The sequence below is a fragment of the Octopus bimaculoides genome, chromosome 6 (genome assembly GCF_046866305.1).
Source record: "Octopus bimaculoides isolate indiv1 chromosome 6, ASM4686630v1, whole genome shotgun sequence".
Taxonomy (NCBI): domain Eukaryota; kingdom Metazoa; phylum Mollusca; class Cephalopoda; order Octopoda; family Octopodidae; genus Octopus; species Octopus bimaculoides.
Window position 1 is genome coordinate 93,683,540 of NC_142933.1, and position 15,818 is coordinate 93,699,357.

Below are 15,818 nucleotides of genomic sequence, written 5' to 3' on the forward strand. Positions count from 1 at the left end.
TGGATGAAGCACCTAATATGGGATCTAGAGAATAAAACTCAGAAAAGGTAACAAGAGAAAATGCAAGTGGAAAAACCTTCTGCATTTGCTGCTCACATTGTATCCAACCTGATATTGCAATGACATGGCTGTCTTGTTAAAAAACAAATGTGACACACACTGTTGTAGTAGGCATGAGAGAGATGAGGACAGAGAGAGAGAGAGAGAACACAGCTCGGTAGAGGAGAAAACTGCAAAAACTTGTTGAAAAGTATTAAGTATAGTGTGTCCCAGCTGGATTACTTTGAATTAATATTATTTTTAATGTGGCCCAGAAAATGTGATTACATGTAATGCAAGCACTATTTTAGATGTATGAACTCTATATTATAGTAGAATAATCATATCTTATGTGGAATATCTACACACACACCAAAAAAAAAAAAGAAACCTGTTCAAGATGTAATTTTGTCATTGTGAATGTTAAACATAGATATGAAAGATTGTGTAATAGAAAGAAAAAGTGAGAACAATGTATTATGACTGTTGAAAGTTGATCTCTCTGTGGATATGCTTCCCTACATGAATTAGATAGTTGCATGAAATTAATCACTAATATCATTACCATATCTGTCATCAGCAACATCATTCATATCAATTAAATTCATGAGCAATTTCAATCCATGTGATCATTTTGTTTATTGTTGGTTTGGCACATATCATTAAAGGGAAATAATCCAACACGATTTTCGGGCTTCATACATCTACACATGCGCATACACTTGTTCACTCAAATTTAAAATAGCAAATTAAAGATTTTAAGAATAAATAATTATAGATTAGTAATTGAAAACACACCCACACTTTCTGACAGGCTTTCTAGCTAAGATAAAAGACAGCAAGATGGTAGCATAAAAGGAAATTATTGAGAAGAAAAGTAATCTCTTGTAAATTTCTTTGGAGAAGCACTTTTTTTCTGTAAGAGAGTCATCAGGATCTTCTGTTATTGAAGAAGTAGAAAGTTTTTGAATTATTCAGTTTTTTCTAAGAAATTATTCAAGAAGATTGCTGTAATCTGTTTTTCTGGACAGTCTAAATCATTGCTACATATTATTAGAAAAAATACTTTGCACCTTACTCAGCATCATTTAAGATAAAATAATGTATTCTCACAATGTGGGTTCACAATTTAGGAAAAATAAATCTCTTTAGCTCTTTGCTTGATATACTTTTATTTATTTATTTTGGTCTACCTCTTCAGAGTCTTTGTTGCTTAAGACTTCCTTCAGGCATTCCATTATATTTTTGTTTTCAGTGCTTCCATTGGTGCTAGTGGAATTGATTTATGCTTCATGAATTACTCTCTGAGAGTATTTATATATAGATACAAGAGTGTGTGTATGTGTGTGTCTGTATACATACACACCTAAATACATATCTCTTGCTTTACATGTTTTTCCATGCTAGCATAGGTTGGATGGAGACTTAATTGAGACATAATTTTGTAGCTGGATGACATTTCTGTTACTAATCCTTACATGCTTCCAATGAGGGATCTTGATTTGAAATTACAGACCAATATGCTGTTATCAGTAGAGAATGTAAACATCACCTTTTTGCTCAGGCTATGATAATGAGGCCATGAAATATCAACATTTGCAAGCACATGCTCATAGACATTTTATGCAGTAGGTTTCCATACAGTCTCCATATAAGGCGTATGGTCAGTCTTAGACTATAGTGGAAGACATTTGCTCAGGGTGTCATGCTGAGAGATTGAACCCCAAACCACATGGTTATGGAGTGAACTCCATATCCATAGAACCGCCTATCTTCCATTTAATAACTGAAATTAAATAGTGTACCATTATTTAAGAATGATATGAAAGTTCTGTTTAGTTGCAAAACTTTGTTAAAGTATAGAGTTTTAGATATTCAGCTGTTTATACAGTGTTTTCTTTCATGTTGAAAATTCCAGGATTCTTAGGACATTATTTTTACCAAATGATATATTTACAATAAAACTATATAAGTGATGGCAATGTATTAATTCAGTGTTTATAACATTTAGACTTAGTGCTTCATTATTAATATATAGTGAATTAATTACGCCAAGTGATATAGTTATTTCAATTTTTTTTTTCCTAATTTAACCTTTAACATAAATAGCAGTCGTATGAATATGAAATAAATAAATTCAATCACCTTGTTCCTAAACATTATTTGTATGATTGTTGTTTGTTATTTTTTTTAACACTATCTTGTTTCAGAATCATATCTTAATTGCAAAACGATCTAATTGCTACTCCCTACTGTAATGAGCCACAAGTCATGCTCTCTGCCCCCACGTTTCTCCCATTAGTCTTGTGGGTGCTGCAAAAAGGTCATAAATATTTCCAGTCCTCTAATTCCTTAAAAGAAAAAAAAAACATTTCCATTTATAAGATTTTTTTTCTTTTTGCACTTGAAATATGAGTGAAGTAATGAAAAGGTTTAGTTTAATAACATCATTTTTATTGTTTGTGTTATTTAATTGATGTTCAGTTTGTGTTAGTGAACTGTATTTAAATATTCTCTTTTAATTTAATAACAAATTATTTTGAATATATGACTTATCATTTATCCTATCATATGGATGAGATTTCTGGTAGTAAAACATACAATATAATACTATCTAGTTTATATTTTCTTTGCTTTTCTTTTTTTTTCATAAGTCAATAAAGTTTCATAATTGTATATTAAGTTATAGAAATTGATCCAAAGGATTAACAATTTTCTATCTGATACAATAAAAGTCCTGATTTAAGGGGTAAAAGGTTATATGGTTTTTATTGAAGCTTACAAGATGGGGTTTTGTTTCATTTTCTATTTGTTTTCTTTTTGGTTTTACATACTCCATTCTTTTTTCTTTGACATTTGGGTATATAAATATTATAATTAAGATTTGTAAGTTAATTTTCTTTACTTTCTTTTGTTTTTAGTGTATATATTATTTATTTTTAATGTGTGTGTGTATATATATATGTTATTTTATTTCTATAAAATGTTTTCTTCATTCAACAGATGGTAAATAGTCTATCAGATTTGAAAATGTTATAATTTTAGATCCAGATTTTTCAGAATGGTTTGAAACTTTCAACCAGATTTTGATTTAAAAAAATTTTTTTTTTTTTTAATTCCTTACAAAAATTTGATTATTTTTAGAGATTAGACAGTTACTTTTTTCTATTTTATTGTGATAATTTATTTCAGTGAATTGGTCTTTGCTTTTTTTTAGTTTTGATATCAGTTTGGGATTGTTGTATATTTTCTTTTTTTTTAATTTGCAGTGTATTTTGTTGCTTATTGTAAATAAGCAGCAAGTACATGAATTTTACATGAATAATGTATCATAATGATTGTAAACTCTTATTTTATTTGGCAGTTTGCATAAATGATCCGGACAATCCTGCAGTATTGATAGAAGGTGTGTTATTTCGAGCACGTTACCTTGGTTCTACACAATTAATATCTGAAGGGCAACCATCAAAACCAATGAGAATGATACAAGCACAAGAAGCTGTTGGACGAATTAAGGTGAAGATACTTGACATAATTTCTTTCATGTTAAAAGTTATTTCATTTACATATTATTTTTCTATTTTATTTGGATTTTAAATTCACTAGAAAATGGTGTCCAAGTATTTTACACACACACACACACACACACACAAATGACCTTTATAGGTGCTATATTATTTTTTTGCTCCAGGAATAAATACATTACTCTGTAATTATAAACAAGGTTATTTAATAAATGAATATCAATAGGATTGAAGGTGTGGGACTTATTCAAGACATACTTTTTATTACTTACCTGATGTAGTACTTCCTGATTTCCTATTTTAACAGTGTTTGACAGGCTTTGGAATATCTTGTGATTCTTTTAAGTAATTAAATTTTAGTATTTCAACTATCCTGCTGCTGTATATTCATTGTTGAACATGACCTAATATAGGTGTATATATTGTTCATACATCAGTCATATGACCAATACCAATACTGTATGGGATTACTTTGAATGAAGAGCTAGTCTGAAACTTTATTCCCATTGTTGCCTTTTTAAGACATCCTCTATTTCATTATATTATGATAAGGTATAAATGAAAGGCTGTCCTACAAGAGTATTTTGAATCAGGATGACAGAATTTGGGGGTTAGATCCATATATTATTCATACATACATTATTATTAGTTCCATATATTATTTTGCTGAAAATATACTGTTTTTAAGACTTGCAGAAGCTTTAAGCATTAAATGGGATTTGACAAAGAGAAATACTTTTTGTAAAATAGTGTCTACAAAAGGTATTCCGGTAATCGTCAAAGCTAGATGACCGAGTTGTTTCCCTTCGTTGTGTAAAGCAATTCTGGGTTAACTCCAAATATTTTCTACGTGTTTCAATATATTCAGAGTGTGCGAGTGCACTGCATTGCTATGTAAAAAAAATAATAAAGGAGTAAAGTGAAGTGCTTCTCTTATTGTTCTCATATATGGTGTAAGTGAAATTTTGTTTTGATTAGAAGAATTTTCATATTTAAAATTTGCATTGTAATTGGAGAAAGACAACAAAAACCTAGTTGCAGTTGTAAGTGAATCTCAGTGAAAAAAGTTGAGAATTTCACAAAAAATATTTATTCACCCCAGAAATCAGAAATACACACTCAAAATGTCATTACCCTTAATTACAGAAAGTGGTTCCCTTGGCTAGGCGGCGCTCCATGTAGACAATTAAACTTCCGCAGACTATCCACGCTATTGTTATTGTTTTACGTCTTATCATGGTTATAAAGCAGGTCGATGATTCAGCTATCGAAGTACTTACTGTGCCTGAATTAAAGAAATATTTAAGATTATATGGACAGTATGTTACTGGAAGAAAGGCGGACTTTACTGAAAGGTTGAAAGGTATAAAAATTCTGTCGATAAAGAATGTCAACAAAGTAAATTAATCGAACGATAAGTCTGAAGTATCGTGCGATACTTCAGACAGGAATAAGCAGAAGCTTATATCTCCTCTTGGTGAAGTATCTAGCCTACATGGAGCGCCGCCTAGCCAAGGGAGATAACCTACTTATAGGAAAGCCCTATACCAGTCTCTCTTCTGTTGGAACTTTTTTTTGTTTTTCATATGTCAAGTTCATTGAGGTAACACGACTTGCAGAAAATACCAACTTGAATGTTTTGGTAGATATTTAAGTCTTACAGGAATAACCATGAAATTTATTTTCTCAGTTAAAGGGTTAATAGAAAATCTGATCCTTGTTAGCAGACAAGGTAACAGCAAGGAACATGTTTCCATTTTATTAGAAACGTAGCTTATTTGCACCTGGTTGATGAGTTGAGAAACTTCATTTTTTTTTTTTTTTACAAGTCGAAAAAAAAAGTTTTAACCAGTGAGCTTGCATAATTACAAAATATGAGCCAAGGGAAATGACTCATTTGGGCCAATAGTATGAATTACGGTAGATTTACTTTTTAGTAGGAGAAAGAAAAGAAAGATCAGCGGTTATTGTAAGCAACTTCCTCAGAGGAGATTTAATTTTAAGAAATTGGATATAAATTTCACGAATGCAATACTTTACATGCTCTCGGCAAAATCCAGTCTTTGTTAGCCTACAATACCCATTACCATCTCTTTGTTTACTGACAAATCCGAAATTCTCAAGCATGCTGTGTAAGAAGTTTGCTTCCATACCTCATCGTTTCATGTTCATTCCCACTGTGTGGTATCTTGGACAAGTATCTTCTACTATAACCTCAGACTGACCAAAGCCTTGTAAATAGATTTGGTAGATGGAAAGTGAAAAGAAGCCTATTATGTGTATGTGTGTGTATTATATACATTTCCTCTTCATATCCCCTTTCCTGCCCTCTACCCAGGTTTTCGCCAGTCACTGCAATCCCCACTCCCTACTGGTGCCTTCTTGGCAACACCTGACTGTGTATATTACTACCTTCGTACTTCCCTTTTCTTTACCATCACATTTATGCTCTGATCCTTGTTACTTGTGAGTTTACCCTGGCACTTCATTTCCCTCTCTTACATTTTTGTTGGTTCCTACTCTCTCTCTCTCTCTCTCTCTCTTTCTTTCCCTTGCTCTTCCCTCTGGCTGGGTAGCCACATATCTCCTCTCTAGCAGCACATCTATTTCTGCCCTCATTCTTGGTCACTCTCTTTCTATCTCTCCCTCTTTCTCTCAATGGGTAACCATGTACCTCCTCTATAGCAAGACACCTATTTCTCTGTCACACTCTAACCTTTCATCGTCTGATACTGGATCATCTCCTCCAATGCCCCCTCCGTTATAGCAAGACACCTCATTTCTGCTCTCTGTCTCTGTCACCCTCTGACATGAGTTCCCCTCCTCAAATGCCCCTGCCTCTCTCATAATTCCTTGTCTTGCAAACTACTTGGCAACCCTGCCAGTGCTGGTGCCACATAAAAAGCATGCAGTCCACACTGTGAAGTGGTTGTTATTTGGAAGGGCATCCAGCTGTAAAAATCATGCAAAAACTAACCTTACCTGTGCTAGTACCACATAAAAAGCACTGAGTCCACTCTGAAAAATGGTTGGTGTTAGGAAGGGCATCCAGCCATAAAGGCCCTGTCAAAACAGACACAGTGGTATAGGGTAGTTTTTCTTCCTGGCCAACTCCTGTGAGCCGTCCTGCTCATGCATGCATACATGGAAGACGGACATTAAACAATGATGATGATATATATAATTGTGTGTGTGTATCTTTATGTTTGGCCCCTGCCATCTCCTGACAACCAGTATTGGATTTTTTATATTCCCGTAACTTAGTGGTTTGGTAGAAGATACTGATAGAATGAGTACTAGACTTAATAGATAAGTACTGGGGTTGATTTGTTTTGCCCAAACCCTATCTAGTCCGTACTCAGTGACTGAAACGAGATAAATTTCTTTAAATTATCTCCCCTCCCTTTGAGCTCTGCTGAGAATTACTTTTGGCTTTTTACTTTTTCTCCAACTAAAAGGCAAAATGGTAAACAGTTTTTGCTGCATCATTCAAAATATAACTTTTAGCAAATATATGCAAATCCATGCCATTGTTCCACTGCAGTTATTTCCTTTAGTTCATATTTTTGTTTTATTTCACAGGTATTCTATTAACAAACACTATTGTAAAATACAAATGCATTCTAGTTTCAACTTGGAATTGATAATTCTTGTATTTGTATATTGGTATCATAACCAGTTAACCATTTCACAATGTATTTACTACTTTTAGTTTAAATGAATTGAAATTGTTATTATCCAGCTTTCTTGATATTTACTGACATTATGGCATATGCATTATTTTGATAGCATCTAAAATGTATAATTTTTAATATAAATGTATTTTTTAGAAAAAACCCATTTAGAAATATATTATAGTATAATTTTGAGATTTTCCTTTCTTAAAAGGGTTGTGTGTGTGCATGCAAGTGTGCGTGCGAGTGAGTGAGTGAAGTATGACAGCATTTACAAGTAATATTTGCTTTCAGGAATAATTTTTGGTTTGTAACAGGTATATTAACAACACTGGCTTCATTGATCATTTACCATATCATTAGTTTTTTGCTTTTGTTTTTTGGGTTTTTTTTAGCTTTTTATGCAATTTAATTAATTCTGTATGAAATAAATAAGTAAATAGATTACTTCATTACTGAAAAATGTGCAGATTATTTTATATACAGAAATAATAAAGAATGAATTTCACCTTATAAAAGTTTACATAATTAACTAAACCTCTTATGGTAACAATAAAATCTCTTCCAACAAACTATTTGCACATTAAACGTTCATCTGTTTGTTGCAGACTTCTCTAATGTATGCCACTTAATAAAAAAAGTTCATATATGTTATATTTCATTGTCATGTTTTATGTGATTTTACCTCATCAGTATGTGTTCTTATGATTTTACTGAAGAAATTTATCATCATTGTTATCATCATTAACTATATTTGAAATATAATTATGAAAAGATATAGATTTAAGCTTGTAGTCACACTTTGAAGATTACCTTCATATCAGGACTGATTATACTTATGCTTCAGAAGTCCAAAAATTTTTCAATACATTTAGTGATTTTCAAGAAAAGAATTATCATTATTTTAGATTTATATATATTCATGTATCTATGTAGCAAGATAAATTCATTTCAATGCTAGGAAACTCTATAAAGGTAGTCAATAGCTTCTGCTATATTGGTAACCTAATTAGCAGTGAAAGAGGATGCTCAGCAAGCATAGTAGCTAGAGTAAGAACAGAGTAGAAAAAGTTCAGGAAGCTATTATTATTATTGCTGGTGACAAGAGAAGTCTTGTTTTTGGTGAAGGGTAGATTGTATGGAGCTTGTGTACAAAGTGCGATGCTGCATTGTAAGGAGTAATGAGGACTTAGTACAGAGGATGTGCAAGTTTGGACAGAAATGAAGCAAGTATACTCTACTGGCTGAATAATGTTAAGATACCTATATCTAACCTTCTGTTCGTATTCTAACCCCTCAGCACCTTGCACACTGCCAGTTGAGGGGTCTGGTCTTGCTAGTTACTCAGTGATCTTGCTGCTGCTGCTGGGGCCATATAAAAAATGTTCAGTACACTCTGTGAAGTGGTTGGCATTTGGAAGGGCATCCAACCCTAGAAACCATGCCAAAGCAGACAGTTTGGTGCAGTCTTCTGGCTTGCTAGTCACTGCCAAACTGTCCAACCCATGCCAGAATGGAAAGAGAACATTAAATGATGATGGATGGTATGGTATAGACGAGCTCAGAGGAAAACTAAGTATAAGAGCAATCAGTCATACTGTGCAATAATGGGGACCAAATGAGTATGGACATGTAGTTTGGATGATAAAAGATGGGTAAAAAAGTGCCAGGAGATCCTAGTAGATCTACCTCTAGAGAGCTTTCTTGGTATTTGAGAGAATTAATTTTCTGTGTGCTCATTGTGTTTAATGCTCCTGCACATCTGCTGTATTACAAAGTCTACCTTCTCTATTATTGTACCTGTGATTCTACTATACTTCTTGTGAGTTCATAGTTTATACTTCATGGAATTCCTATCGTGTCCATTTCTGCATATCAAGCAGGGCCATTTCCCTGATGGTAGCAGAGTCCTGTCTTCTTTCTTACTAATATGTTAATCTTTGCTAAGTTTGAGGCCACAATTCCAGGTTTTGCCTCCATGTCTGGAATTTCTTCTCTAATTCTGCTGCAGATTCAAGCTATGAGAACTAGGTCAATAGCACACAGGAGTTCCTATGAACAACCGGTTTCTGACTCCTCTGCTGTAGCTTGGAGGATTATGATAAATAGAAAGGAATGAAAACCGAGCGAGCCCTGGTGGACTCTTACCTGCATGCTAAAATGTATATATATATGTTTATGTGTGAGAGAGTGAGTGTGAATTAGATGCAATCTTGTGCTATGTGTGTATATATTTAAGTTTTATTTATCCTGATGAACTCTTTTTAATTTAATGCATTTTAACATTTCCTCCTTTTCTCCCTCACTTCTTTCATATTACATTTTTAGGCTTCGGTGAGTTATCTCATTCTTCCCTTTTTGATATTGTCTGTACAATAGTTGTAAAACATCTCACCCATATATTTAGTTTCTACTTGCTATTTATTTCTTTACTCACTGTAATTTAAGAAAGCAATATTTTTCATTTAAAGCCATTTGGATGTAGAAGAATCTTCCTTTTTTTTTTCTTTTTTTTTTTTTGGAGAATACAGTTAACATTTATTTTAATATAATTAATAAAAATACAAAAAGAAAAAATTCAAATATATTTGCATTGTAACTGATAACTTAGCATTACCTTGTTGGAATCCTCCTACCTTCAATTTTTATTGTACTATAATATAAACACTACTTTTAAGTCTTCCAATATATTTTGAAAATCTTAATTTGCTTTTAAATTGATTCTGGACAGGAAAAAAAAAAAAAGGAAGATATTCTTATCATTTAGAATCATTTCATTTGAGTCTTTGAATTATTTGTTGTGTATGTGTGAAATATTATTTCTGTTGAATTTTCATTTAGCCTTAATTAGTTGTTTGTCAATTTTAAGGTCAGCTTAAAAATGCTTGAAAGAAACATTCCATTCCTGGTTTTAATTTTCCATCACTTTATACTTGTATAGTTGTTTGGAACATAAGATGCATTCTCTCCTCTTTGTTTAGATTCTGAATTAAAATTTTGTACCTTTATTTACTTATGCATAAATCAGAAGTTGTGTTTATGCAAGAAATCAGTTGTTTTATACTTGTTGTAAACATATTGCACTCTTCTGAAATTACCATTTTAATATGTATTTCCTCAATACACTAAAAGATTTTATTTTGCTAAATAAGTGAAATATTTAGGGTCATGTAAAAAGTATTTCTATGGCAACTTTAGTGAAGGAAAGTTACTTTTTCTTTTCTGTCAAACTCATATCTGTTTATACATCTGTAAGCATGACTAGAGTAACTGAAGTTTCATCTGGTTATCATAACTTTCAAAATGGAAACTTTCATAATTCAAATTTAACCCAGAAATATGGTTCTTTCATTGTATTTTAGAAAGCACCAGCTAAGTGATCACGTGTATATGTATTATGTATACATACTAACTTGTGTGTATCTATGTATATTTTTCTGTGCAGAATTGAAGTCAGTTACTAGAAAAGTGACAAGGATTCTTTGTTTGAGTCGTGATACATCCTGCAATTTGTGAATATGAGTATGAGTTAATAAATGCATATATGTGTGTGTATATCTGGATAATGTGTGTGTGTGTGTATGTGTATTTACTATATGTACATATAAGATTGTGTATATATGTTTATTCCAAGAAATTTAAATGAAGAATCTTTAGAATGTTTTGCAAATCTTCACTGTATCCACTAATTAATTGGATTTGAAGGGTGTGAGTGAGTTTGCTTTGTTCTAGCACTTTTGGGCTTCTATTTTCTAATGCAAATCTGTTGTTTAATTATCCAATGCATCTATGATAATAAGTACAGGAAGACATTTAGATCCAGGATACAAAAGTTGTAAGTTCTGCATCAGTTCCCCATCGATGATCTTTTCTACAACTTTAGATGAGACATTGATCTCTATGGGCAACTAACTTATAATAAATTATGATAGTTGTTCCCTGTCCCCTGAAACAGTGTGAGGTCTGTTGTTTTTGCATTAAGTTTGTTGTTTTTATTGGATTGCTCCACAGTATTCCTTATTTTTAAAGGTGTGGATTCATGGGTCTGCTGTGCTTTTTGTATGAGCATCAAGACAATCCTTCATGTAATAGCATTGTAAATATTTTTGGCTACAATGTCATGTCTCATGAAAAGGTAGTGTGACATTTTGAGGCAGTTGTTGTTGATGTACGTTGTATCTTTCCTGTTGCAAGAGGCACAATCGATGTGTCCTCTCATATGTATGTATATTTGCCCATCCATTCACATACATACATTTTTTCTGTCTAAAAAAAGGAAATATATTTAGCCTAAAATAATAAATGCATTTTTATAGTATTTTCTTCACTTTTACTTGATACTTTTTAACTTTTAAGTAATAAATTTTGTAAACTATTACCAAGATTTGATGTTGCAGTATGATTAAAGAATTGGCTACTAGTCTTTTATCTTATCTGTCTATAAGGCCTGTTGTCCTTAATTTTCATTTAGATAGTATTTCAATTTCTTTTTATATGTGAGAATGTTTTATATAGTAAGAATGTGTCAAATTTTGAAGTGTCTTCTTTACTGTTTTCTTTTGTCAGCATTATCTGTTCACTAAATATGTGTAGTCTTTATATCATTTTGCATGCATATATTCACATTTGAAATTTTTCAGCAAAACTAATTTTATTTATTTGTTCAAAACTCTGGAATATCATCATGTTCTATTTATTTATTTATTTATTTATTGGCACAAAAATGTCTTCACATCATTATCTCAGCGTCAAAATCATGCACTTTGTTTAAACAGCCTTTAATTAGCATAATTTCAGCATTCATATGGCACCAGTCTCATCATTTTCCTAAAATTCATTGTGATGTATTTTAGCTTTATTTTTTTTGTTTGTTTTGCTTTTCTATTCACTTTGATCTCGATGATTTTATGTATTTCATATATTGTAGTTTTAGAACATTATTTTATTATAACTTTTTGTTTAAGTACAATGTCAATTTACATTATTTACACTATTTACATTTGACGGATATTTGTCCTCATCTTGTTTGTTGACAAATATCCGTCAAATGTAAATAATGAAAATAATTCTTCATCTCTTAAATATAGAACTGTACAATGTCAATATCTCACGTTTTAACTTATATAAGAATGAGTGAGAAATTGAGAAATATATTGTCATTTAATGAATTTTTATGTATATTTCATACTGATACATGTTTTTCATTCATATGATCCCCTTTGATTGAATAAATATTAAAGGTACTTGTTATATCTTAGCAAACACTGGTCAACAAAAATAAACTAGTTTTTGGCAGGAATTCTAAATCTTTCTTTAGCATTTTTGGACTGTAACAGTTTTTTTAATCTCATTTTTTAAAAATATTTACGGTATTTTAAATAACATTTTCTGCAGAATTTGTATATCACTTGAACTGAAACAGCCTACAGTTGATTAATTCAAACATAATTAATTTTAACCTTTATATGGTAGATTCAATTAAATACACTACACATGTTTGTGGAGAATATACATTAGAAAAGTTGTTTTTTTTTAAATATTGTGAATATGATCTTTTCTCATATAAACTTACTTGAGTTGTCATGATAGAGTATCCCAAAACTGTCAGCTATCATGCCTCCATTCCAAAATCCCTGCTTTCAAGTTTCCATTACATAACTATATTGATGGAATTATTCTTCGTACTCTTTGCAAATGGCATCAAGATTTTCTAGAAAGAAATCTAATGAGAATATAAGAAGTGTTAGGTGGTTGGTGTTAGGAAGGGCATTCAGTTGTAAAAACCCTGCTGAAGCAGACAGTGAAGCCTGGTGCGGTCTTCTGCCTAACCAGCTCCTGTCAAACTATCCAGTCCATGCCAGCATGGAAAACGGATGTTAATTGATGATGATGATTACGCCCATTTCTTTATAGGTGTCAAGGAGTTTCTCAATCACACTTCTATATACAGGGAATTTATTTCTCAGTAAGTTTTCACATAACCACTCAAAAGCTTTCCAAGCTGGTAATTCCAGTGTATTGAGTATTTGTTCAAATTCAGTACTTTTTTAAAACCTCATTGATCTGCAGCCCCACAAAAGTCCACACTTTTAACTTTGCTGCACTCACATCTGGAAATTTTCCTTGGAATGGTATTCAAATCCTTTTGAATTAATTTTACCCACTGTTTCTACAAAATCTTTCATTAAATTAAATATAATATGGATACATGGTAAAAATATCTTCTTGGGGTCAACTAAGAGGACAGATTTGAAACTGTTTATTCATGGGACACATGGTGACCTTACTGGCCAGTTGCATTTAACAGTGATCCTTTGTTACATGACTCCATTGTCTGTGGCAAAGCATTGATTGTTTCTTGATTTTTTTTCTTTAATCATTCAAATAGTCCACTTGATCAAACAGTGCAGATTTTAAGTGGTACCCACTGCTTTTCTTGGTCTCCTATACAGCAACCAAACTATATCTAGTATATACATAGATCTTTTGTGATAGTTTAGCTGGGTTTTATTTTTAAGAATTTCTTTAACAGTAGAAAAGTTCTGGATGATTTTTACATCTATGAGGAATGTTGATTAAATGGTAATGATCTGATTGACTATTCTAAAAAATACAAAATATTTCAAAATCTAACTGTAAAAAAATACAATTGGTCTGATCTCAAAAACTATATGTTCTGAAAAACTGAAGATAGCTTCAGAAGTACTTTCTGGTTCACTCAAATATACTCCCCAATGGAAATTCTTTGTTGACCGGTGTTTACTGTTGCAAATGCTTATAATCATCAAAGCCAATCATAATATACTCCTCTAACACTTATAATACTCTCTTTCATTCTACTCTTTTTTTCAATCTATACACACACTTACAGATTATCATTACAAGTGTTTTCAAGTGAACATGTTTCTAAAATTATTGACTACTTCATGACTGGTATTGGAAATATTCTAAACAAAGAAGCCTTAAATCTAAGATATATATTTGTGAGGAACTTTCATACTCAAGTCAAAAATTTTCTTTTTCATTGACTTTTTGTGAAATTTTACCAAGAATATGGTAAAATTGGTTCATCCTTTGTAATCCATAAATTATCTCTAAGAGTTAATTCTATTACTATTTAGTAATTATTTGGTAATTGATAGCTATATATATGTTCTTAAATTAAGTGTCCATTATTTATTAATGGGCCTCTTTTATTTTTCCAAAAGAGTTTTACCAAGGCTCTGTTCGCTGTTTAACTCTCAATGTGACTTTTAGGATTCACATATTTTTAGAATATGTGGTGCCTTTCTTAATTTCCTAATGTGTTGTTAGTTTTCTTCTTTTATTTCCCTTTATCATTTCACTCTTTAATACAACCCTTTTCATTACATGTTCTGCTCAATACTGAGAGAAAAGAGCTTTTTGTTTCTTTTCTGTAATTGAACAGCATGACCTTTTCCCCTCCCTTCAATAATTCTGTAGTAGTATCATCACCATGGCATGTATCTGGCAACCTAACCACATAGCCTAGTTTTGATTTCCATTTTGGAGACTTTCTTTTACTTACCATTGATATTGTTCTTGGAAAAGGCATGAGCATGACAATTTTCTGTTTTCCATCTCCCACTAAATCTTAAATTTCATGCCTAATAATTATTAGGAAAGTTGCATATTATTTTATTAGTAGTATTTAGAAATCATTAGTTATAATTCTTAACTTAATGTCTTGTTGCATTTATTTCTTTCTCTGTATGTAATGAATTTAATTCTCCTCAAGGTCAGCTTCACTTTTCATCCTTTTGAGTTGATAAAAATCTACTATACTGCTTTCCCTAAAACACTAGTCTTGCTGGAGATTTATAAACTACCACTAAAGTTTACTGAAAGCACTAGCTAATAGATTTTGTTGTGTGATATATTAAATACTTTAAGGTATCTAATTGCATTCAATTATGTTTTGTGAAAGTGCAAGGCCTATTGGTTAGGGGTGAAGGTGCATAGGGTGTGTACTCAATCAAGTCCATGGTTTTGATTTTCTGACCAGGTGATGCATTTCATTTCACATTGCTCCAGTCCACTCAGTTGTAAATGAGTTCTAACAATAGCTGGGAAGTTAACCCAGTGGTGGACCAGCATCCCATTCAGGAAGTGGGTGGTGTTGTAATCTCGTGCATTTATAAGCCATGAGAAACTGGTTAAGCTCTGACTTTGAGTCATAGGGCTCATGACAGATCTCCCTCTCTCTCTCTGCCCCTCCCCCCATAAATTCTCAGTTCAAATTTCATTTGATATAACATGTACTTGTCAAGTAGTACATTTGACTTAATCTACTATAACCTTAAAATCCATGGTCTTGTGCCCATGTAAAAAATCAAAATTATACATAAAGAATAAAGAAATAATTGTTATCCTAAAGTTGTACTAGCACAAAAAGTTGAAGGCTATTATTTATAGGTTTTGTAATATGTACAAGGCTTTTACTTTTAATCTATTTTAAATATGGCTGAAATAAAATTCATTGTAAATTAAAACTTTGTTATATTTAGTGTTTGTTATACATAGGCACATTAACCACAGTCATAGTGGCTAACAGTAAGAT

General features: G+C 31.8%; 1 protein-coding gene across 50 annotated transcripts in view; it reads left to right on the forward strand.

The window, feature by feature from the left end:
* The window catches only part of LOC106880734 (uncharacterized), a 207,169-nt gene that overhangs the window by 110,642 nt on the left and 80,709 nt on the right, over positions 1–15,818 (forward strand). For 35 of the 50 annotated variants that reach the window (XM_089354281.1, XM_089354306.1, XM_089354264.1 and 32 more), the window contains one exon: positions 3,434–3,555. In XM_089354281.1, coding sequence (XP_089210407.1) covers positions 3,434–3,555 — 122 coding nt within the window. Of the gene's footprint in view, positions 1–3,403; positions 3,556–9,565; positions 9,572–15,818 lie in introns of all 50 variants that reach the window. The other 15 variants (XM_089354277.1, XM_089354262.1, XM_089354263.1 and 12 more) reach the window with 2 other exon arrangements.